Source organism: Polyodon spathula, chromosome 19 (genome assembly GCF_017654505.1).
Source record: "Polyodon spathula isolate WHYD16114869_AA chromosome 19, ASM1765450v1, whole genome shotgun sequence".
Lineage (NCBI taxonomy): Eukaryota > Metazoa > Chordata > Actinopteri > Acipenseriformes > Polyodontidae > Polyodon > Polyodon spathula.
The window spans coordinates 33,128,561-33,154,306 of record NC_054552.1 but is presented as its reverse complement, the minus strand read 5'-3'; the positions used below and the strand labels follow the sequence as shown (position 1 = coordinate 33,154,306).

The window sequence follows — 25,746 nt, the reverse complement described above, 5'->3', positions numbered from 1 at the left end:
AAAGCAATTTGATCATAAGCCAGCTATTCCTCCAAGCTCAGTGCAGAGCAGAATGCCTAAGTTAACAATGATGATGTCATCACTCAATGTAAAACACCTCTTATTTACTGGAAAATATTTTCAATTACCTCTACTTACTGTCATTATTTACCTGAATCGGAACCGACTTCCCTTAAAGAACAGGTTGCTGCTGGACACTGTGCGCACCTGACTTGACTTCTCCAGCCTGCAGCAAGGGGACAGAGTGGACACTGTAAACATCTTGCAAATAAAGCAGCTTGATAGTCCTGTTAGAGGGAGTCCAATGCTCCTGCACGACTCTACGAAACATGGAAATCACATAGAGCATCAGAGTGCCCAGTCACACAGGGGATCTGCTGGGTGACCGCTGGATGAAAGCAAGAGGAACTCTGAATGTGCAGAGGGTCTCTGCGCTCTGAGATCCTTGACTGGAGCACTGCAGGTTTTGAAATGTGATTGTGTACTGCTAGGAGAGAGTGTCAGAAGCCACAGTTGGAGCAGGGGCGGCAGCACCAGTATGTGCACTGGGCAGATAAAGATTTCCCATTGAAGCAGTCGCCATAGATTTGTGTCATAGATTTTTTTTCTTTTTAGTAAAGGGACAGAGAAAACAAATACGTTCAAATACGTTCAACAAGGAACAGACCAAGAGAAGACTGCAGTTCTGTATTTCCAATCTACTTAAACCTTTTACAGCCATTTAATGTCAGTTATAAAAACATACAAAATGACTAAGACATAAGTATGAATTACTTGTTATATCTAAATACCTTCTGGTCTGTTTAAAACAATATAAAAAAAGATGTATGATTATGTACCGGTACGAATCCAGTGCATCTGAACAGCATGGTGAGTCAAGTTAATATAACAATGGCTCCTTTCTATAACAGAACAGTGACGTGTCTCAAAAGAAAAATTCTGGCGTCTTGAGCTTCTCTGTCTGAAAGACTGCAGTGTAAACCAGTGTCTCTTCATCTGTGCTGTCAGATGTGACTGTCCTGTCTTATTACCCTGACGCAGGGACGGGAACGATGAATTCTGTCAGCAATGTCTAAAAACATGTTCTTGGAGAAAATGAACCTCCTGCATTTTTCAGGATCCTTTCTGGCTTATGCAGGCAGAGATGATAAGAAGCCATTAACAATTCATTATTCTGAAGCCGTTTGTCATCTTTTAGCGGTCTGGAAGGTAAATATTGTGTGACTGTTCAACAGTGTGGGTCTAAACGCGTTCACTACACTAACTTAAATCCCTTGCTTTTCCAGTTCTGGGGTAAGATCTTGTGCTGATGATCGGAAGAGAAGCCAGCATGGAATCTTCCCTGCTCTGTAGTGGCGTCAGTAATGAAGAGGCGTCTGCCTTCTGCACAAACTGTTCTGCTGTTGTATATTTGCTCATGCATATCTGTCCGCTATGCACCAAAGCCATGCATTTTTAATGCTGATGTGAGATTCTGCACATTACATGTCTCAAAGTCCCATACGGTTTAAATAAACCCAATGATTCTTTTGATTTATTGTCATTGTACTGGATTTCATCAGAAAGCAAACTTCTGTCTTGTGGGCTTCACTTGCTAAAATTATTTTGGTGATGAATCAGCATATGCAATGCTTTCTAACCAAGCTTTATTCTGGTTTTACCCCATTTTTCCATACTTTACCTTGCTTGCCATGTGCTTCACCATGCCTTTACAGTGTTTTTACCACGCCAGACTGCCATAAACTCTTAAAAGCAGTGAGTGAGCAATGGGCTATTGAGCATTATGATAAACTTAACCATCTGTTACTGTATGCTTATGCTAAAAATATCCGCATGTTGTCAGAATGGTCTTAAAGGCCAGTATTAGGGGAGTGGTGCACCCCCTGGGTTCAATGGAGGCACTCGTTAGCGTCAATGTCAACCCACTGAGCTTCAATGCCAGTGTTCTTTCTGATGCTGATTGCAAGCGTTGAGCCCAGAGGACCCTGCTAATGCCAGCGTGTGCCAAGCCTGACCCTCGTCAGCTCCAGGGCAACTGTGAATGAGAGAGGCAAGGGGCAAGAGGGGCAGAAGTGATCAAGCTTCCGCTGGCTTGATCAGAGAGTTAAGCACCCCCACACAGAGCCTGGGGAGAAGCACTGATGGTAGAAGGAGGGCCAGTCCAATATAATTAGCCTTCTAGATTACACTTTACTTACTTGTAAAAGGCCTGGTTTTCCACACCGCATTTCCAGAGGTGCTTGCAGGCTTCAGGTGTCGGTGCAAAGTAAGTTAAAATTATCTTTTTGTCCTGGGAGAAGTAATAAAAAAATAAAAAAATAATAATAATCAAAATTACAAACTTGAAATATCTACTATATAAAAAAAAAGAAAATCTGAGACTGGTTCTTTTTCCGACACGTTGCATGAACACCACAGCTCAAATGTTAATTGATTTTTTTATTTATTTATTTTTTTTTATCTCTGTGCTTTAAAAAAAAAAATAGAAACACTTTTGAATGCATGTTGCTTACCTCCCTCTGATTTGCATATATATGGAATGTTTTCCCTTCAAACTTCAGCTTCGTCACTTCGTTCCTGCACACAAAAAAGATTCAATGATTGAACAATAAAAAGCCACAGTGGTTGAAATAACTGTGAACCATCAGTTCATTGTTGTTACTATATTGAATTCCCCCGCAGTGATGGGAATTCAATATAACTCCACCTTTTGATAAATCAGATCACTCTCTAATGAACTCCATGTACCGAACAGTACAGCATCCTAGAAGAGCAATGAGCTATGTGACAGTAGATAAGAAAGAGGCATTGTGACACGCTGCAGAAGCACTGTACAATCGAGGTCAGGGCGTGGTCAAATAATACAATCTTCAGTGATAGAAGTGTATCAGGCTTTTTATAGAGACAACACAGGGAGAAGGTTTTTGTGGAAACGTTTCTTTTAGTATTCCTGGAAGGTGACTTTACTTCCATTAAAATACCTTGTTAAGCATTACTAACTGCGTGCATTAAAGTTATGCCATTCATGTTGTAGATTTAATGTTAATATCCTTGCTGAAATGCAATGGGTCCAATTGTTTGTACCAGTGTAATGTATTTACCATGCTTTACCATGTTGTACGTTAATTTGGTTTCACCACGATGGCGATTGCAAAGTCCTCACTGAGCCACACTCACCACTTCAGAAAATGAATCCTTCTGTTCCCCTGCAACACCACAAATCCAAAAGGAGTGAAGGCCAGGAAAGCAGGATTCCCCGACACGTCCTGGAAAACAAAGGAAACTGCCTGAAGACACAATAACCCCTTCTTTAGCACAGTACCTCTGCAGGTTTCCCATGGCTGTTGTGTGCATTAAGTATAGTTTTTGAATATGGTTTTCCATACCTCTCTGGGCTTCACAGTTCTTACTGTACCTGTGCTGTTTTACTGGTAAACATTTGAAAGAAATTAAAGCAAAATACCTCTTGAAATCGGAGTGCATGCAAGAGCACGGAGTGCAGTCTGAATGTGTTAAGAGACAGCGAACGCACGCTATTATCGGTGTGCTACCTTGCAGGGGTGGGGATCCACGCCGTACGTCTCCAGCATCTGGGCTTTCTGGAGGAAGTTGAACTCTGATGCATCGGGTGTCTGCCCACTTATAAAGAAATATAAAGAAACTTGTTATTTAGATTGTGCCTTTTACAACCAAGGCTGTCTCAAAGAGCTTTGCAGGCATCAAATTCTACTTAAAAATGAAATAAAACAGGTTTCAAAACAGACATGCTTCTGAATCCCTCATACACTGCCTGGGGCGCAGCAGTAAAAAGGCCCCCCTGCTGCAGCTGCCTCATTGTTCTTCATTCATATATCCAACCCAGCAATGCTGTGACTAGACCCTCACGTCTATAAACTGAATCCCAAAAGCCCTGAATTTCAGCGGATCCCTTTCAAGCTTTTCATCAGATGACAACCCTGAGTCGTGCATGGGTTGTGATATCACATGCACCGGGCAGGGCAGTTTAAAAAAATAATCTGAATGTTACTTATTGGAAGGTTGGAGGGCATACAAGCTGTGACAGGTACTGGACTGACAGCATGACGTTTTCATCCATAGCGATACCCATTTGATTGATATTTGGTTTATTGCCTGTGTTTTATAGGCTCAATTACTGGGATTATTGTTTTTTTTTTCTCCCCCAGTCTCATGCTGAGCACTACTAAAACCTGGAGAGAGTGAATAAAATATTCTCATTGGAGAGGACTGTGAGGACAATAAGGCTGCAGTTACCAAGAATTAAACACAAGAGGGCAGTAGAGCATGTAGGGCCCCATCAATAAACCACAGAGAACAAAGTTGAAGCCAGCCACGGTGAGTGACGTATTATGCACCTGCAGCTAGATGTGTGTGCAGTGGACCTGCGTCAGGGTTTACCATTGAGAGCAGGGGAATGTCTGCTTTCCAAGCAGCTTCAAAGACACCAGGCTTTTAACTTGGAACTTTTTTATCACACATAATACAATCTTCGTAAGGGAAGTATATCAGATATGACTTTTGTTTTGTTTTTATACATATAACACAGGGTTTTTGTGCAAATGTTTCTTTATCCTGGAAGGTGACTTTACTTCCATTTAAAAAGATCACTTTAACGTACCTTATTAAGCATTAGTAACTGCATGCATTAAAGTTATGCCATTCATGCTGTGCAGATTCTTCTAATGTTAAGATCTTTGTTGAAGTGCATTATGCAGCTTTACAAATGTTACATAGCCTAGTCTATATTTCAAACTGTAGCACTAAAGCGCTCTGAATCCGGCTGCGCCATACAGTGACAGATCAGCGAGCTGTAAATGTGCTCGCCTCGCACTCTTCAGCTGGGCATCCTGCTGAACTGCAGAGCAACACGCCAGCCATCGAACTGTGCTGTCAGGAGTATGACATCATAGCGCTCATCATTGCCGATATTAATCAACATTATTAATCAAGTTTCGCTCCTCAGGCCAATACTGCCTTCCTTCATCATTAAAAAAAAACTGAAATACTACTTGACATATGAGAGTGAGACTTCACAGGCGGCAGACAGAAAGAGATACAGGCTTGCAGTTCACATGTTCCAACAGAAGAGGGCGGTAGAGCATGCCTCAAGGAATACAGGGAAGACAAGCAAACAGTGGATTAACCTTTTCAAGAGAAACCCTATAGTAAACGCACAGTATATTCCTATATGTAATATATTGGTAACACGCACTGTATGGCAGTGTTCCACAACTGCTCTGATCAAGACGTCTTTGCACACAGTTTCTATAATATTCCCTGTGTGATTAATGCAGGATACAAAGGCACGTTCTCTGAAAGGAGTAAAAGCATGCTAACAGTGGTGCTGCTCAAAGCAATAATTTGCCTGTGACTTGCTGCACCTGAGCTGTATCTCAGTAGATACACAGCATACCATTGAAACTGTTTTATTCCCTTTCAGAAAAATTGCCTTGCCTTTGCACTTGACTATACTGCCTATGGCGTTCCTGCAGGGCTTGTGCACTGTCCTACAGCATATGACAGCATTAGAATCTTTAGGGTCACTAGGCTTTCTGACCAGGAATGCTGCTTAGCTGTAGCCAGCGATGTCTTCCCTCACCACAAATCAACATCAAATCCACTAACATTCAACCTGTATTGTTTTAAAAGACCTGTAAGCTGAAGGGAACGAGCAACTTTGTGTTGGTGTGTGATGATTTTTATTAAAACATTTTTAAAGAAGAATCAGTCTGCAGCAATCAAGTTTTACGGGCTTACTGATTTTTTTTTTTTTATTTCTCCTAATGAGGTGCTCATCATGATTTATCAAAAGTGTACGTATGATGAGCCCCTCAGCTATTAATCACTGACAGATATATACAGACAATGGTTGTACTTATCATGCGAATCAATGTGCTGTGCATTTTAATGAGCACTGGTATGCTGGAGGAGTCTAGCTCACTGATTGGACGAGGAGGTAAGGAAGATTACCCCCAATCAGCTGTATTGTCTGTAGTTGGAAACAGTTGGTGTTGCAGCTCTGCAGCATACCCACAGTGAGATTGAATTTTCAGACAAACCATGAAGCTGTGCAGGCGATTTGATATTCAAATACCCTTGAATTCAACAAGAAGATATTCAGCAATAGACAAGAAAAAAAAAGAAAAAAAAACCATTTCTACCAATGACTCAAACATGTCACAAAACTGTCTTATCTTACATTACAGAGGGCCCTCAATATTGTCCCGTTACTGTAAAATTCAATATTACTCTCTAGGCTTTGTTGTTAATGGAACAGAACAATATTTAAAAAAATATTTTTCAGACGTTCATCACGGCTATGAGCCTGTTTCATTGTTCAGCACTGCTGAACAGTAGTAAGCAATGACGGTATGTTTTATTTATCAATTCTCATTCGCTGTATAAGAATGGGCTTCGATCCTAGGAGCGCTCGTCCAATCAGGCAGAATATTAATCTGCAGCATCACATGCGGCACGCACACATTTCTTAATGAATGTTTTGTAATGCAGGGATTGAGGACTTGTATTTTACAGTGTCCTCCGGCAAATCACAAACTGTGCATGTGGATATTAATCCTGGACCCCTCTGAAACTTGCAAGGTCATAAATTTGCAGCTGACTAAAACACACTGTAGGATTAAGCATTGCAGCAGGTACAGGAATCTATGCAGAGAAGTATACTTCGACTAAGATTATGCTTTCTCACTGGCAAGGAGTGTTGTTCTGGGAGCTGTGTAGAACCCTGAAGCTCAGCTGCCCTTCACATGAGGCCACCTGTGGTTTGCAGGCCACCTTTCTGAAGCGACTCTTTTCATCAGCTCTTAACCCTTTGTCTCCTGGATCCCCCAGTTGTGTTTTATCTCCATGACACCACTCTATTGGTAGTTCTGACTGCTTCTCTGGAAAAACCACAACTAAGGTTAGAACTGAACAATATCTGCATCTCCAATGCTATAGAATGTATTGCACAACTCAAGACAACCCCTTGAGCATCTCAAACCCCAACACTCACACATGCATTCAGATGTTTCTCACAAACTGAATTGCTGCTGCTCTAATACATCACTCGCACATTGCAATAGCCCTGAACAAGGACAAATTCATTTTTATGACTGGTTGGTTTTTTCTTTTTCTTTTTTATTACATCGACAGGTAACTGGGTTAATAATCCAGGACTAGAAATATCGAACTCAAATACAATATATATCTATTACAGACCCCGGCTACAGCCGCAGCACCGAGACGCACCTGCTATGGCAACGATTAATACATCACAAGCTGGTGCTAACTTAGTCTCAAGAGAGATGTCACAGTCAGTAGAAGCATGGAATCCATCCAGACTGCAGCTTCTCTGGATCACACTCCTTCATCAGGTCAGACGAAATCAATGAAAAGACAGGCCTCAGGGATCTGTGTGCCTGCCCCCCGGGGAACGAAACAGGAACCAAAGCATTACCTCAGTTCTGTTTTATGAACCTCCGTGATCCTCCTCTCCAGCTTCTCAGAGTGTTTGGGGAAGAACTGGAACTTAGAGCTGTAGCCCTCAGGGTGCTTCCCAGGGTCATAGTCCCCAATTTCAGCTGTAACGGAGAAAATCTTTAATTAAACGTCAATAGTTTCAGAACACAGGGCTTACGCATCTGCAGATAGGGGGTTAGGTACAGTAGATCCTATTTTATCTGCACTCAGTATACATACATACAGACAAACAGCAGAAGCAGGCATTTAGATAAACAGCCGCTTATCAGAATCTACAGCGCTGCGACTTTCTTTCCTATGCACTCAGGACAGAGCTGCATTGCAGACGAGAGGCAGGTTGATATAAAGAGTTGGGATGAAGTTTCGTTCTACTGTAGGCTTGTAAATGATGCAAGCTGTCCCATCTACACAGTCCAGTATTCCGTGCGAGGATGTCCTTCAGAAAGAGCTTCTTAAAAAGATGATCAGGTTGGCTGAAATAATGATTTCAGGAATGATTCAGCCCCCAGGCGGCCTGCCTCTGATTCGGGAGGCTCTGCTAAATTAAAGCTCTGCTGGTTAATCGCTTCAGGTTAATTGCTGGAGGAAATAATTGCTAGCACACCTCAAGAAGCATGGCGCAAAGACCAATCACTCGCAAACAAGCAAGCAAACAAACGAACCAGAGATTTACTCATCTACCTACTTCTGAACTTTTATTAGGAGAACATTAAGGGTTAATGAGGTTAACGCATTTAAACTTTGACATCAATATCCCTATTAAAAGATCGTACATTACATAAAGCATTAGCAGATCATTTATACTGAATCAAGTGGAAAGTGGTATAACGTTCCCATTTCATAAAAGCAGCTCAGCTTGTTAATCATTCTATTAAATGCTTTCTGGTTTGCCTCTTGTATTAAATGCATTTTGGTTTGCCTCACTTGTATTTAATTATTTTTTAAAACCTGTCTTTGTGTCTTTTTCCGTTATTTATTTTGTTGACAATTTCCGCAGGTATACTGGAGGGCATTCCCGAAGCTAACGTCACATCTACAGGCACAGCAGCTTCACACGATCACCCTTACTGTTTCTGATGTGTTTTCCTTAAAAAACAACCATATTAGGTTAAGCACATCTCTTGAAAAGCAGAGTCAGTGTTAGGGCTTTCTCCTGTTTTGATTTAGTAACTTCTTCAGCCTGAAACAATAGAGGAAGATATATATATAAAATATCCTGTAGGGTACGATACAAGCAGATGAAGGCTTTGGCATGACTAGGCTTTCTGGTCACTGTAACCTCGAATAGAGTGATAACCAGCTGGCATCTTTCAATGCCCGTGCTATATATTTTACAATACAGAGTTAAATAACAAGAATCAAACTGTATAGCTAATCTTAATGTGGCGTCCTTTCCACCTGTAGTTGTTCTTTATTTCAGTTGGCTCCTCACATCGCGCTGTCGTTCTTCATTTCAGATTGCTCCTCACATCGCGCTGTCGTTCTTCATTTCAGATTGCTCCTCACATCGTGCTGTCGTTCTTCATTTCAGATGGCTCTCTCACATCGTGCTGTCGTTCATTTCAGATGGCTCCTCACATCGCGCTGTCGTTCTTCATTTCAGATTGCTCCTCACATCGTGCTGTCGTTCATTTCAGATGGCTGTCTCACATCGTGCTGTCGTTCATTTCAGATTGCTCCTCACATCGCGCTGTCGTTCTTCATTTCAGATTGCTCCTCACATCACGCTGTCGTTCATTTCAGATTGCTCCTCACATCGCGCTGTCGTTCATTTCAGACGGCTTCTCACATCGCGCTGTCGTTCTTCATTTCAGACGGCTCCACACATCGCACTGTTGTTCTTTATTTCAGATGGCTCCTCACATCGCACTGTCGTTCTTTATTTCAGATGGCTCCTCACATGGTGCTATCTTTCTTTTCTCTTCAGCATCACCTGTGCCTACTGTCTTTATCTATATCATGGAGGTTTCTTTAAGAGGTATGACCTGTTGCAGGTGAAGTAATGTAATAAGCACTCAGTATGAATGGCCCATTTATCTTGTCCAAACAAATTACCTTGCAGGATATGGGCGGCTAGCATCGCAGCATCGGAAGTCTTGCACAGCAGGCGACCGTGGTATAAATCTCGCTTGATCTGCAGGAAGACTAAATATCTGAGCAATAGAAACAAAAGAGAAATCTTATCTATCAAACACAGTTAAAGAAAATCTATTTAATACGACGTTTGCAAGAAAAACTACAGGGTTGGTCATCATCAGCACCATTTTCATCTCGAGTACCTGTGCACTAGTGTTAGGAAACTGCATATACTGTAAGTTAGAGTCAATTACAAAAGTGTAACACATTCGTCTTTAAGGGATACAACAAAACCGTTCTGACAAGTTACAATTAATAATGTTTTAATTAAGCAGCATAAACAACTCAACAGGCCCCTTGTGTCTCCCCACTGCACAGCAGCCCTCCCCCTCCCACATACACCTGTACTGTCCTTCTTCAAGTTTCAATAACTGTCTCAAATGAGAGTCAATCCCTCATCTTCTTATTCCCTCAGTCCTACTCATTACATATGCACTGAATTCATTTCACACTACAGTAAAAGGGACTCCCTGTTTGAATTGTAATTAAACACCAGTGTGGCACTCACAGCGGCTCTCAGACTGAAGCGTGTATCAGCTCTCTGGCCTAAAAGAGCAGATGAATGTACAAGGGCATTTGTAAACAGTTATCAGTTCTGGTGAGTAACAGCAGCAGTCTTTCTTTTAAACTAACAGCGCCCTATCATATGATGTCACAAGGAGACCCCCTGCCCTGTGAAAGTGGATAACGAGGACAGAATACACTATTAATTTATTTTGGATCAAGCTGATCCAACATTTTTTGAGCGCTTACATTCACTTATCAACCCCCCTCTGCTAATATTAGCACAACTATATAGCAAGTGATCCTTGTAGCAGTAACACTGCACACAATCTAACAAACCACAGGAAGGACATGGGGATTCTTAAGCTGAGGAAACTAGGTCTCCCGGTCTCCTTGAGACTGAATGTTTGCAGAAGAACCTATTCTACAAACAGAAGCAATGAGTAGCATGTAACAGAATCGTGCTACTGTCTGTGGGGCATCTGTAAACTAATCATGTGTACTTTAATAAAATCCTTTGGCTTACGTTGACCTTTCTACCTTCATAGCTGTCGAATGAGTTGATCTCCCGGAGAGCACAGCAAGGGAGAGGAAAGCAGGAGATATTTAAATATTTCTATTTTTTGTCTGGTGTGAAAAATGACTCTTTAGTAACCTGTTGTTGTTTTCCCAACAGAACAAACCCACAGGATACTGAACATCAAACTCTGCTGCTGTTTGCTTTCTTCATTTCAGGACATTTATGATATACTTTTGAAGGGCCCTGATCTATCCAATCAGATTGTATTTAATAGTTTTGGGCTGGGGACCGTTAATGAGATAAGAAACACACTGGTAGAATCCTATTTACTGCAACGTCGAGTCTCAGATCTTTAATCAGTTCTTAAGGCTGGTGCAGGTTTTTAAGTACTATAAATTTAATTTTGTACCAATCAAACAGGTGACTAATCATAAGCAGCGCAGACATGCCAAAACAAGTCTATAAACAATGAAGAGACTGCTTGCAACCATCTAAAATCTGCAAAGAAATGCTGTGATAGAGTCACTGTTTAAGGGGCAAGAACAGAATAATAATTCAGAAAGTGAACACATGCATTAAAAAAAAGGTCTGACAGTAGATTCATGAACAAGAAGCAGAAAAAAGCCATTTCAAATGGACAATACTGCCTTTTCCCATTCGTCAAAATTACAACAAGTTCTGTGCCCGTGTACGGTGCAGTTTTCCCAAAGCTGATTTCAGTTTCAGAGGTCTCCATTGACATGCCTTTGCTTTCCATTCCATTTCTACTGAAAGGCATGTGCGGTACCCTGCATCACAGAGAGGGAATCAGCACTGGGGGAAAGTAGACCATAAACAGAACAGGTCTTAAACAGGTGGCCACAAGTAGAATTTCTTGATAGCTGTCAGTACAGTTCAACTTTTTGTCATTCATGACCATGATCGTAAGTAACAAGAGATGACTCCTACACAGAACAGGGATGACAGTGGAAATCCACGGCAACTCCATCTGCCCATGCAATAGAGTTTTTTTTTTAAATTGAGAGAATCCAATTATTTTACCCCCAGCTAAGATTGATAACTTGACACATTGAGGAACCGCCTAACTGTATGACTCACCTGCACAGCACCCGGGCGTGCCTTTCCCAGCTGAGCACCATGGAGCAGAGTCACCTGTGATCAGTCCCAGTCTGAGCTGGCTAGTGCAATGAAGGGGGGCTGTTCAGTCTTACCTGGTTATTTCTTCTTTCAGAGTAGCCGGATCGGGAGGGTAGAACTTGACTCGGAAACACATGGTGAACGGTGGCTGAGCTGTATAATACAACCAGAGAAAAAGTTGTGCAGTTTGACAATCATTAAAATAACACACAAGACACTCTTTCTGTATATTTGAATTATTTTAAGGGTACAGCAGCACCTGCTTCGTAAATTGGGTACTAGATTGAAACTCAGATGGTTTGGATCAATTCATGCTTTTAGTTTTCCCAACTTTGATGTCCCTGCATCAGTTCTAATGTCCTATTTACTGTCTCCTTGACAATGGGATATTGTACCTGTTTGATTTCCCAAGCTAACACCTTTGATCAAACCAAGCTGTTTGTGATGTCGTCTTTTCTGCTCTTGCTCTGCGGCTGACATTCAATGATAAGTCTTTGCAGAAACATCTCGGGAGTCTTGATGTCCATGTCAGATAAGACTGTGGGTGCAGGACCATGTCCTTCTGGACTTTGGGGTGGAATTTTGTAGGGAAGCAAGGGCTTGACTAGAATTATTATTGTACGAAACAGCAGGGCTAAATATAACCCCTTCATCTCTCCAAAGATGGCAGACTAATACTGTGTAGAAATCTCCAGCTGCTCGGGGTGGTGTGAATGCACAAGACTGCTATAGAAATCTCCTGTTTCATTCACAAGCCCAGGGAAGAATTTGTTTTCACGTTGCAGTTATTGTAGGAAAGCTCTCAGTATAAATATCCCTGATCATATAAAAGCTGATTCATCAGGATACTTACATTTCATTTGTTTGGCAATTGACTTTGTAAACTCCAACCAATGCTGCAATGATAAAGCAAAGATGACCAGTCAGTCTGAAGGCATTTCTTGCAAATGTACAGTAAACGTCAGCATGACACATCCATCCTTCGTGAAGGCAAAAGCACTTCAAACATTTCAACAAAGTGAAACACTGTACCGTCCTGCAGCTGCATGTAGTCATTGAAATTGGTTTATAAAATATAGCACGGTCTTTTCACCCAAAAAACACATTCAGAAGCATTTCAGATGTTTAAATATACAATGACTGGCTACTGAACAGTCAACATGATTTCGTGCTTTCACAGCAGTGTGTAAATACCTTCTGCAAGTGAAATTAAACACAGGCGCTCCGACTTTCACTGCGGCCGGATTATTGTTAGGGTGCTAACAGTGTTAATTTAAATATTGACACACAAGATTAGCATTCAACCAGCACAAAGTTTTAGTAGATAGCATTCAGGAGCACATGATGAATAATACAGTGAAGACCACACAGACAAACTGCAATGCACAACACACATGTTTTATTATATCAGTCTTGTTATCTCTGACTAACGGGCAGAATTCTGTGTTTTTATTATTTCTTTATTTTCTTCTGTAAGCACACAGTATTTTCCCCACTGGGGTTGTTTCTGCTAGGATCAAAGACAGTGTTTTAAAACAACATGTACAAATGTAATTTCCTGACATGTTATCAGCCATTAAAAAATAAATATCACTTGTGATAAAGCGTTTCGTCTGTCTGTTCCCATATTGCTCAGCTGTGGAACTACATTCCACATACTGTACAGTGTGCCTACGTATCTCTGCTCCATCAGGGTCTAAGGGACCCTGTAGAAAATGTATCACAAAACACAGGATTAACTGGCCCATTTCTATGTCATTATGTTAATCATTTAGTTACATTTTATTAGCTTTGTAATTATTTTTATTCATAGTCATAATTTCTTCCATACAAAAAAAAACGGTGCATTCATTCGTTTGGTTTATTTATCCAGTTAGGTATCGCGGAGCACGTTTGGATCAAAGATCTGGACTGGAAGGGCTATCTTTGTCCACTGCTGGATCAGGTGGAGCCCAGTTTACTAACTAACTGAGGGGTGTGGGAGTAAAACCTTCCCTTAGCAGACCAGCACAGAGAGCAGCCTCTGCATCAACCTTAACCTGCAAAAGGTTTTTTTAATGACCCAACACTCAAATCCACTGTACCCGGCTACGACTCGAGTGGTTCACCGTGGAGTCATTACAATTCTGCTGGCTTCCTTTCCCACATGAAGTGATGAAGAAGGCTGTTGCAGAGCAACTGAAAGATTAAAAAGCCATTTCTCCACAAGGAAGAAAACCTGCAGCCTTATCAGATGAGTGGCGGTCTGCATCTCTTAGCATGCCGGCTAAACCAATTTCCCTCCTCGCTGACCCTGCCCATGGCTCTACATTTGAGGCCGGCTGCCTGTCGCAACTGAATCACGTCTGCTTTTGACAAGAATGAATGTGCTTTTCTGCTGAACCTCACTGTCTCGCAGTGCCAGCATTGCAGCTTGCCTGGTTCCTTCTTTGTTCACGGATGCACAGAAGTGAAGGACTTTGCCTTTCGGAGGATGAAAGCTCATTTCAAAGGGTTAGATTTAGCAAAGCATCTTTAATGACAATGTGACGGGTCTGCATTGTGGGGCTACATAGCTACAGTGTTACCATGGTGGTAACTTTATCACAGTATGTTTCAGCATTTTGAAGCAAGCTGGATAATGTGAAAAAAAAAAAAAAAACAGTTGTCAGCCATGTTGGCGAGGAGGTCAAAGTCAAGGTTACTTAACAAAATTATACCATGGATACCAACTTCCTAAAACAACAACATATAATAATACTACTAGTACTAGAAGAATGAATTCATGCTTCAACTAGAATATTGAACACTCCAGCTGGGTAGGTAAACAATACCCTTCAATGACCTTCAATGACCTGTAATGACCTCACAAGACCAAAGTCAGGTTTTCACTGATTTTTATCATTTTTGCTGTTTGAATTCCACTGCTTGCTACATAAGGATAACCCAGCAAGTACAAACAGCTGTAATAGGCCTACTGTAAATAAGACTTAAAACCGTGAAGCAGTTCCAGCTATTAGGGTTTTAACAAGAAGACGCCCCTCATGCGAGTCAGCGTTGATGGGTTGTGCATTTTTCTTGAGAACCTACCCTCTGCTTGTCAGGATCCACAAATCTGATTCCAAAGTAATCCTTCTCTAACAGGTTTAGGTGATGGCAGATGAGGTCAAACAGGTAATGTCCCTTTGCATCCCGCTGCAAAGAAAAACAGCAAACTCTCATTAAAAAAAATAGAGCAAACACATGGCATTGTCTGATCAAACGAGACCTCTCTCAAGAGGCAGGAGCATGATTTCACCCAGACTGCTGGTTCCCGGGTCCATTTTGACATCAGTAAGTACTGGTAGTAACATGTTCCCAACATTAAGTTTCTGAATACAGCAGCCTGGTCTTTTATTACCCCCCTCTGTCACTGAAGTTGTAGATCCCAGTTAAAGGGAAAGGCAATATGAAAAAGTTTAGAAGTAAAAGGAAAATAGGAATCCGGTTTAATTACAGAAAATGTGTTTTTAGCATCTTATTAAACTACAATTATCTTTACATCACAGTGCAAAATTGGGCTCAATGCATTTTACTCACGTTGCTGTTTAATATTTGCTATTTAAACACGTATTTGCTTTTGTTTCTCCACAATGCAAGTCCAGTCCTGTGCACTGATTCCAATGCACTATAGGTAGTTATTTTTTATAATTATTACTTCAATACCATGAAATCAATTGCTGCCTGATTCAAACTGTGTGTTATATTGATCGTGCGGCAAAAACATTTATGTAAAACTGACAAGACTATGTAAAGAGTATCATATACTGTCCAAAAAGGGCAATTAAATCTGTGTTTCTGTACTGCCTGGAACTACACAGGGGTAAAACCGCTTGTATTCCGAGTGAAGAAGACCTCTGATTGATATTACAAATATCCCCGGTGGTACCTTGGTTTCTATCAAATATTAATATAGACATTACAGCCATCTGTAGGTTTCAACAGCAGAGGAAGGAAGAATCGTGGATTAGGAGGAAATCAAAATAATGGCAATCTGCACACGCAAAAACCCACGTTTCCTGCAGCTGAATTTGTTTGCCCTGGAGGCACGCTGATATGCTTCTCTCAAGCCAGCTGCACTATTGAGATACTGTATGCCTTCCACCTTCCTCCCTGGATATTGTCAGCTTGGAGGGCTTTTTTTCTCTCCTTGGCATACAAGTTGGCAGCAGAATAAATTTGAGGGACTAGCAATGTTCCCTTTTACAGATGCCCTGTCCGACAGTGCCAGGGCAGCGCTTCTGCATTTCAGCTGCACCACAGGAACCCACAACCGAAGCTTCACAATAGCACTGCAAAGATAACGCTTTATGAATAAGGAACGTTTCCCAAGTTTAAACCACACACTTTTTTACATTAACCAGCATTAGCTACTTGAGAGCTTTTAATTACAAAGTATAATGCTATATTGTCCCTGCACAGTACTGTATTAGCGCTTATCTGCATTCTAATTCTGTACTGAGAAAACACTAGTCTCCATTAGGAGACAAGATTGGTGTATTGCCCTGAAATAAACTCACAGAATCCTGGGCATGCAGCCTCACTTTCGTAGTACTGAAATGCATTATCATTGTGTACGATGGTAGCTGGTAACACTGTAATAATACAGTAGAAGGTGGACTGTCCACCATGCCCACATACAAACTAACCAAAACTAGACCAAGCAAACCCAATCAGAGGAGTTTCTCAGTGACTAAGCAGAGGCAGAATTCAGAATTGAACCTAGCTAGGCAATGAGATTGTTATATCTGCAGCAGATGCGGCACACATTGGGGAGCAAAAAAAAAAAAGGGGGGGGGGGGGGTTTAGAGGCATTTAGCAGAAATCAAAGAGAAACAAAAATCAGTACCAGTGAGCAGGCGTTTGGAAAGACTTCTAAATCTGCAGCGCTCACCTCCAGCAGCCTGTATCAAACACTCCCGTGGCACACTGCTCTCTACAGTCCTCATGAGAATCTTAAAGAGCTTTCACAATTCTTCTCCCCAATTCTGTACCCTGCATTACGAATGACTCGAAATTAAACATCGTCCAGAAAGCCTGCATTCAAATGATTATACTTGCTCTTCTATTCACTGGCTCACTTAGCAGATGCGCTTTGTAATTTCAACTTCACTGGCACCTATTGTGACAGCTAATATCACTGCTGCACCAGCATTCATTTTTTTACACATGCAGTACGTTGGATACATCCCTCCGGACCAGACTTGCTATGAAACGGGATGAACACCTGTTGAAATAACTAATTGCTTTAACGCATTGCCCTTGCATTGAATCTCACAAAGCCAAATAACATTACTTTGATCCGGTAAGAGGCTATATAAAGTTGTATCTGCACATCCACAGCACATCCCCCCCCCCCATACGCAAAGAGCCTTGCATGTGGGACCTTAGGAGCATCTCTGATTGCGCATCACTATAAAGCTTCCCTCTCTTCCATGTTGGTCCGCAACTATTAAGTCCCCTTAAGTTCTGTGCTGAACAGAGGGTCCCTTTCAGTGAAACTCTGTAACCCTGCACCAGGGTTTAAGTAAAACAGGATTTCACAACATGGAAAACTAGACAGTGACTTCCTGTCCAGAGAAAATAGGAACCCAAACCAATATCAAACTACTCAACAGTGTTGTTTCTTCAGAGTGAAATTAATGCAAAGATGTTGTTGCCAATCCCTGGATCCCCCATGACTGTAACCAGCTTTACACAGTCAACTGTCTCTGTGGAACTGCCTCCGTGCTGTCACCAATCAGCCCACACCTGCTACCAAGCATGGACAATACAGCACAACAATGAGTTGATGAAAGGTACTGTAGCCGGTGATTAAAGATGGGTTATTTCTTTGGAAACCCACAGAAAAACCCAGATTGCAATTGTAATTCTTTTTTTTTGTTTTTATTATTACTGAAAGCTGGCACCCCTGCTCGTCAGATTAATGTGAGCAAGTAAACCAGGCTGCAGACCACCTCATCCCGTGGATATTCCTTAATACTGCATGTTACAAAACATTAAGCCCCTGACTGCCAATCGAATAGCTCTCTATCTATCTATCTATCTATTTTTTTTTTTTTAATTCAAATGAAGCCTTCATTTTGAAAGCTGAAAAGTTATTATTTATTACATTTTGTTAATGGCTATGAGTATAGGCTTGGCATGACTTCACAAATGTGTTTATTTAAAAGGGGATTCATCTAATGGGATTTCTCATTGTTCTTCTCTTAGCTAGGCTATGACTCCTGTTACTGCTGCTGTCCAGTAGACTGTCCAGTGGCTATGACCGTGTGTCTGCCACGTCAACATTTTCCAATTTCAGTACATTATGAAAAAGAAAGAAAGAATGAAGGCTAGCTAAACATTGAATTAAAAGGAAAAGCAAGACAAGAGGCAAGCTGCAGTAAAGGGGGCTTTCAGGCTCAGCGCTGGCATTAGCCGCTCCAGTTGTCTGACCTTCCCAGATTAGAATCGCATCTTGGGGCTCTCGACAAGCGTTCAGGGTGTCACTTTAGAGCGTGCCTTTCAAAACATTTCCACAATATACAGAGACATGTCTGCTTACTAGCCCTCTGCAAAAATTGACTGTACAGGTCACTGCACTTTCCAGCAGATATTGCCTTGTGACATCTGCCAAATGCACATTCGTTCCCTTTGCATCAGACGTGACTGTCTAATTAACAGGTTAGCAAAAAAAAAAAAAAAAAAGCATCATTATATTACATGTTGAACAAATAAATTGGGAATTATTATTATTTTTATTTTAACACTTTTTCACGTTTGTTTGCACGAAACAGCAACAAGCTTCATTCTGGTGGCTGTTACATTAAAACCAAGGGACCACCTGAACAAAATTTATAACAAGTACTGTTCATTCTAACACACAATTAATTCCCAGCAAAACACCATGACCGACACCTGCACTGCACATGGAAAAGTGAGGAATACAGACAGACAGTTAGGAGTATTGCCCACATTGTCAAACAGGTAACACAGCAACAATGATCCATGATGTGGTACGGAACAGAAACTTGCTATGTGTTTTTTTTTTTTTTTTTTTTTTTTTTTTATATTGCTCTTCCTGTAGTGATTTTGAGGATAACTCTCAAACCCCAGTGCACTAGAGCGGCAATTTTGAAAAGAGCTTTGAAACAGGCTTTAAAGTTGTAAGTGTAAAAAGTTGCCAGGATGTTAACAATGAAAAGAAAAATGACACATATTTTACTTAAACAGTTGTAGCAACACGTGGGGAGGTGGAACGCTGTATTTTTTGGAATCCTCACTTCTCTTACTCTTTAAGAGACTGAAAAGTCAGTGTCTTTCTATTTTTAACCCGTTCACATTATTCGGACACAAACTGGGAAATGATGATGGGTAAACACAACTTGTTTTATTGATCAATGCACAAAGGGTTGTGCTGGGAATAACAGGGATGAAATAGTGCCAAGATGTACAATTGCAAGAGGTAAAGATGCCCCAGTATTTATGAAGAAAATCTACCCATGAATTGTTTCACTTAAGAAACTAGTTTCGCCAGGCTACAACATCAAGGGTCGATTGCTAAAGCAAAGAAAAGATTCCATTCCTCTAAGCTTTGTTTTTCCTGGAGGAAGCACCGTTCATTGCAATATCTTCCAAATATTTAGAAAGATTTAGTCTGCTGCGTTCCAATTGAAATGAATTGTGAACCTCTTTCCCCATGCTGATATTAGCAGAGTGTTGCTTCTGAAGATGTTAGCAGCATTTCTGGAAGCCATTCTGTTTGAAGTTAATTTGTTCAGCACTCCTATATAGTTTGATTTAATTGGGGGAAGATGTCGCCGTCAGTATTTTAATTAAAACACAAGAGTGCATACAGTACAGCTCTTGCCTGTGGGGGGGCCATAGTTTCAAAGTGTTTACTCCAGTCTTTTAATAAACTCTCATTTCTTTAAAGGTGAACATGTTGCTATTATTTAAGAAACCTTGTTCTTTCTTTTCCCAGACTATACAATTAGCTATAGAATCATTTTCAACCCCTGCTGCTGAAATGCAGTCAGCTGGGTACAGATGTCATTTTCATCCCAAGACATCAGTCGATGGTTGAGGATGAACGGTTAGTGGCCAGAACCTGGACGGTTAGGACATTGATTGAGAAGCTCACTCCCAGAGAGAGGGCGCCAGGAAGTCAATGATTTGGAAGACACCCAGGATCAATGCAGGGGTTTCTGCGGGGCAGACTGCCAAGTGTCTAGGATGGTCACTCAACCTGAGCAAGGAGATCCACCTGCTTGACAAACTGCAGGATCACTGAGGTGCATATTATGGGGACTGTCACAATAAGGATACTAGAGAAGTCTGTGCATGTTGGGCTCCAGTTCAATTAACTTTTCAGCTGGTTAAAAGCATTTAGGAAATTAATGTTTGTGTAAAAAGTAAGTTATTCAGTTTAGATAAGATATATATTAAAATAAAACACTGACCGTCGTTTCGGAATTTACTCCACGTGAATATTATATACATTTATTGGTATTAGGTTAGCAGTAGATACTGCAAGAAGTTAAAATAGAGAAACTGTTTGTAAGGGGATATAACCCCCTGCCCAAGAGGCAAAGCCATTTCCCAGCTTCATTCAGTTTACAATCTCTATCTAGGCTCTGATTAGGTATCCCACTTGTACCACCACATTTACTACTGGAACCTTGAACAGGGTTACATACCCTAAAATAAATCAAAATCCCATTGCTGGAAAACTACATTATAAAAAATAATCAAAGTGGAAGTTACTCAAGTTAACTTTAGACCCAAACAATCCTCAGCTTGTCTTCAACCATTCCCATAGTTAACAACTGAAGAATTCATGCAGGTGAAAGACTTCTTACCAACCCTGCTAGCCTAAATATGGTTCATTGGGTAAACTGTTGTTAAAACAGATTCCTCTATGTGACACAAATTGTCCAAATGTTTCATAGCACTGAACAAAATCCGTCACAGTTAATCTGATAAACAGAAGCTATCCATCACAGCTACACTCAAATAAACTACAGAACTCCAGAATACTGAAATAAATGAAGGACTTGTCTAACGCCTCTAAGAAATTAGTTTTTGTTTAATTTGCCTTCCACTGAGGGCAAAGACTTGCACAATCATTCATAGCGTTTGCTGTTTGGAAATTGAGCTGAAGCAGCAATATATTAGCTCTGCAGGATATAGTTCTGAATTTAAACAAAATTAATGTGCCCTGTACTGCAGCACTGGGAAAGCAATTCATATCTTTGATCTCATGCATGCACTTTCTGCCTTTGGCTCCCACAGTATTCCTGCCATTCTTTCAGGGAGTGAAATCTATAAAGGTTGTTCCATGCCCTATAGCTCCCAGCCCTGCTTCTGCAGTTCTATGGATTTCAACATTATACACTGCACATCATACACATTGTCTGGGAGTATAAATAAAGGAAACTATTTCTGTGTTGGATATTGAAACCACAGGCCTTAGGCACCGACGAGCACTCTTCTGAACAGCAACCTCTTTGTCATTCATCCTCAGTGTCTCGTTACAAAGAAAACTGTCTATAATAAACTGAGAATGGTCTCCTTCTCCCCCGCTGGCTTCTATAAGGAAATACTGATGGTTAATAGTTGGGCCAGCTAATACCCTTCTTCCTCTTCTTCCTCCTCTTCTTCTTTTTCTTCTTCTCAGGGATTTCTTTAACTTTTGTGCAGAACCATATATCATGTTTTAAAACAAAAATACATGTTTAGTTTCTTTGAAAACAGCACTTTTGAGAAAGTAAGCTTATTACATTGTTTTGCCACCTGCAGTACTGTAATACCAAATAGACCACCATTGTTTTTTTTTTCCAGTCCCCCTGAATTATACCTACACATGGCAGATATATAACATTGTGGTTAGGAATCCTATCATGTGCAGAGATATTAGCTCAAGATTCACAATCACAGCAGTTTCTGAGTAAGGTCACAGACATTTCTGTGTTAGCTTGGAAATCCAGCTCGAAAAGTACTCTGCATGCATTCTAAATTGGCTACATCTGCAGTTACTGCTATTCAAAGATCACTTGAACGTGACTACTGTACAGTAGGCCTGTAGTATGTACTGTGTGTGTGTGCGTACTCTGTGTGTGTGTACTGTGTGTGTGTGTGTGAGTGTGCATGTGTGTGTGCGTGCCCTCTCCAACACCACAGTAACACTGCCACTGAGAACATACATAGTTCAGAGAATGTCAAAAATACAGACAGCTTGACAATATCAGTGTTTTAACATAGTGCACTTGAACTGTGATTTTGCAGTGTGCCATGCTTTACAGTCTTCCCCCGTGATAAACCAAGCTTTCACTGGGCTTTTACTATTGTCTTACTACACTTTGCTATGCTCTTACCATGGGATAACACAGTAAGCTTTAAGGGCAGAGACACCTGTAACTACTTGTAACTGCAGGTTATTTTATTTCTACTGACGCTTGATCAATCAAACCAGACGTCACTACTGAATGATACTGATTGCGTTGTTAACCCTTTAACTCCAGGAGTAGAGAAAAACACTGCAAGAGAGGATTTAATACCAAAGTTTTCTTAGGTTTTCAATGGAAACATCTTTTTTTGGGGGGGGGGGAGTTCTTACCTGCTGTGCAAGATGGATCAGAACACTCAAGAGAACCCTCATGCCATCCCTTCCAAATATGCCAATTGTTTCTAAGGGAGAATGCACTCCTGGCTACTCTAGTCACAATAAGAGAGATCCTCCCACTGTGAAATCACCAGGGAGGATACAAGGATTCCCAGATACTGCACCGTGTCATGTGGTTTATAAACAGAGACAGAGCATACAGAGTATCTAGGTCATCCTCAGAGTGTAAGAATAGAATACAGTATGGATTCGCCCCAGAAATGCAATACCAGCTTTCCACGCAGCTGATCAGACTGAGCACAGCGCAGGAGCAGCTCTCTGTCTCCTGTGTCCAGGAGACACAGCAGCGAGAGGGGCTGCCTAATTGTGCAATTACCCTGGATCATGTAATAAAATGATATGCAACATTAGGAACAAACAGCATTTCACCTGCCAGTCTGAGCGGGACATGTTTCTGCATTGAGCAGCAGCCCACAGCTGGAGCCATGGTAACAGAACGTCTAAACACAGCGCACATGATGGCCTGTCTGTCCAGAAGGTACAGACATGTGACTCATGTACTAAGAAACAGGACAGCATATATATGTATATACACACACACACATATATATATATATATATATATATATATATATATATATATATATATAGTGACAGGGCAGAGGCCATCCATGCACACTGGGAAATGTATGAAGAGGCCGTATTGGCAAAGGCCTCTTAATTGCATGATTTGAAATTGCTTTATGGGTTAACTGTTTAATGTTTTTTGGTTTTTTGTTTCCGCGGTGGCCCCATGCAAAGCTTGATTCCAGGGCCCCTATTCCATATTCTTACCAGTAATACTACGCTATGATACCATGACTTTCAAACAGAGCAACAACGGCATTATTAAATGTAATGTATTTTACTACAGCAATCACTGTAAAACACTCACAGAGACACTTAGAAATGAACCTTTCGTGCTTTTGCAGCGACAAAGTCTGCAATTACAGCTGAATAATGTTTTAGGCTTGTGTTTGGGGTAGATTTTGGATTGTAGTTTCTGTAGGGTTTTAATATTCAAAAACGATTTGTCTTGTCTTCTGGAGGTAAGCTAGTCCTATATGCCGATTTGGAAAAATGGTTCTGGTGGCATTCCTAGAAGACTGCGGTGTTTCACTTTAGGCTCTAAATGTGACACAGCCTGCTGGATATAAACAAAAAGGTGTCTGTGGGGTGTGCAATGAAAATAAAAGAACGTCAGTGTAGCGTACATCAAAGCTGGGAAATGCCACCGCTGTGTACACGGAAGACAGCCCTTTACCATTTATTACAAGATGAAGTCACGGTATAGAGCCTGTCTGTTCTGCAGCATTCTGTCGAATGTTCTTTCAAGTTTCTGACATTTAAAATGCGATTATGGTTGCAGAGCTAATAGACGTTACAGAAGGGGGAGGGGCTCAGCTATCCTGCTCCAAGCTGCACTGTTTACCTTCCATACATTCACACGAGTCTCTCAATATTACTGTGCATGGAATCAGCCCGACATTAAAAGAAGACGGCTTAACCTGCCTGTCTTTAAAGTATAAATTCTGCAGCTTTGATCTCAGTAAAGTCGTAAGTCGTAAATGCTTTTTTTTTCTTTGCAAACCATTGGATCTTAAAGTCTTAAGAAATAGCACATTCAAACCAACCCTCCACTCCGCCACACACACACACACACACACACACACACACACACACACACACACACACACACACACACTAACACTGCATGATTATCTGAACACCTCAAGGGTTATTTTGGCAGCAGCTAGAATACAGAACAAACTACAATAAACTCACTGTACTGCCCTGGAACTATAAACGGAAAGACTTTCCCCGTCTGCTACATGCAGAATGCAATGACTTTGGCAGAGTTTTCTTTGTAAATATTGAGGATGATGAAACATAAGAGGATCCCTTTCTGCTCTGTGAGGCACACACTTGTTTGTTTGATTCCCTGAATTGTGATATTGCTGGTTGTTATATTAATGTACTTGTATAAAAGTGACTTGTGTGCCCCTGTAACTGGGGTTTGATGATCCATCACCACATCAGCATGATGGGAAATGTATATAGAAAGCATGAGCCCTAATAGTAAAATAAATACAAATGCTTATTCTCCCTTTTCAAAGTTTCCCATGGAACATTTACACTGCAATTTTGCAAGTTAGCTTTCCTTTCGACATGCTTATAATGTACCATACATTTGTTTTATAATCGGTAACCTTGCCTTACCATATGCAACTGTGCTTCACTGCACTCTGCAATGCTTTTAGCAATGTACTGGTCAGGTTATTGGTCATGGTTAAGACGAATGACAAATGTCATTAGAATTTCAGGTAAAGCACTATCAAATGGAAGCAAAACAACACATACTCTACAGTGAAACAAATTCAAAGTCTTTTTCATGAAAAATCAGAGCCTCTTAGTTCTGAACACTGAACAGTGCATGGTTGTCTTGTTTAATAATGTAGAACTTGCGTGTTGTTTCTTGGAAAATAACATAAACCCAATAGTCAAGGACCTATTTGTGTGCAGAAAGACACAATTTAATTCTGTGTTTAGTGACCTTCTGTGACAGGAATGAGCCAGTGCACTAAAATGCTTGGAAGGGAGACCGAATGACATGTTTATTGGAGGGGACAAATTGACATCGTCATTACCCTTCACAGACTCTGAGGCGCAGTACTTTTTTTGCTTTATTGTGTCATTCTCCTGCACTGCAGTCATGCATCCTCAGCTTGCCAAGGACAAGGTTAGTCTACTTGAAGACTCCGCAGACTCTCTGGACACACTAGTTTATCGAATCCAGCAGAGATGGGGTCTCAGGTGACGTCAATAGTGCCACAGTGCAGCTCCCAACATCAGGAACGCGGGAACTCAAAGCACCTCATCAAATCGAGGGAAGAAATCAGGCTCATCGCATCATCTGCTGGCGTCACAATACAGGGTGCTGCTGTAAGGCTACAGTCTTAATCTGGAAACTGCTTGAGCAAAACTGGCTCTATTCTTGTCATTTATGCTGACAATCACAAGAAGGAGCCATGATACCCACATTTACAAAAGAAGCTTATCTGGGGTTTACTTTCATAGATTTAAAAGAAATCAGTATTGTTTTTCATTTTTGATTGATTCATTTGAATTGAAGAGGCAACATGCTATGTTAACCAAATTTAACTTTACATACAGCAACCCCCCCCCCCCCCCCCCCCCCCCCCCCCCCCCCAAAAAAAAAAATACAGTTAGCTTTAATTAAATCCGGTTTTAGAGGTCAAGTACCTATTCCATTTATATAACACAAAGC

At 41.0% G+C, this 25,746-nt stretch overlaps 1 protein-coding gene across 1 annotated transcript in view; it reads right to left on the bottom strand.

Moving 5' to 3' along the window:
- Positions 1-25,746, bottom strand: part of LOC121294331 (FERM domain-containing protein 5-like) — a 79,170-nt gene that overhangs the window by 5,095 nt on the left and 48,329 nt on the right. The window contains exons 2-11 of the mRNA XM_041217937.1: positions 14,864-14,968; positions 12,648-12,690; positions 11,869-11,947; positions 9,553-9,650; positions 7,475-7,598; positions 3,552-3,639; positions 3,178-3,266; positions 2,514-2,577; positions 2,199-2,290; positions 152-226 (exon numbers count right to left, since the gene is read on the bottom strand). Of these exons, the coding sequence (XP_041073871.1) occupies positions 152-226; positions 2,199-2,290; positions 2,514-2,577; positions 3,178-3,266; positions 3,552-3,639; positions 7,475-7,598; positions 9,553-9,650; positions 11,869-11,947; positions 12,648-12,690; positions 14,864-14,968 (857 nt within the window). The remainder of the gene's footprint in view (positions 1-151; positions 227-2,198; positions 2,291-2,513; positions 2,578-3,177; positions 3,267-3,551; positions 3,640-7,474; positions 7,599-9,552; positions 9,651-11,868; positions 11,948-12,647; positions 12,691-14,863; positions 14,969-25,746) is intronic.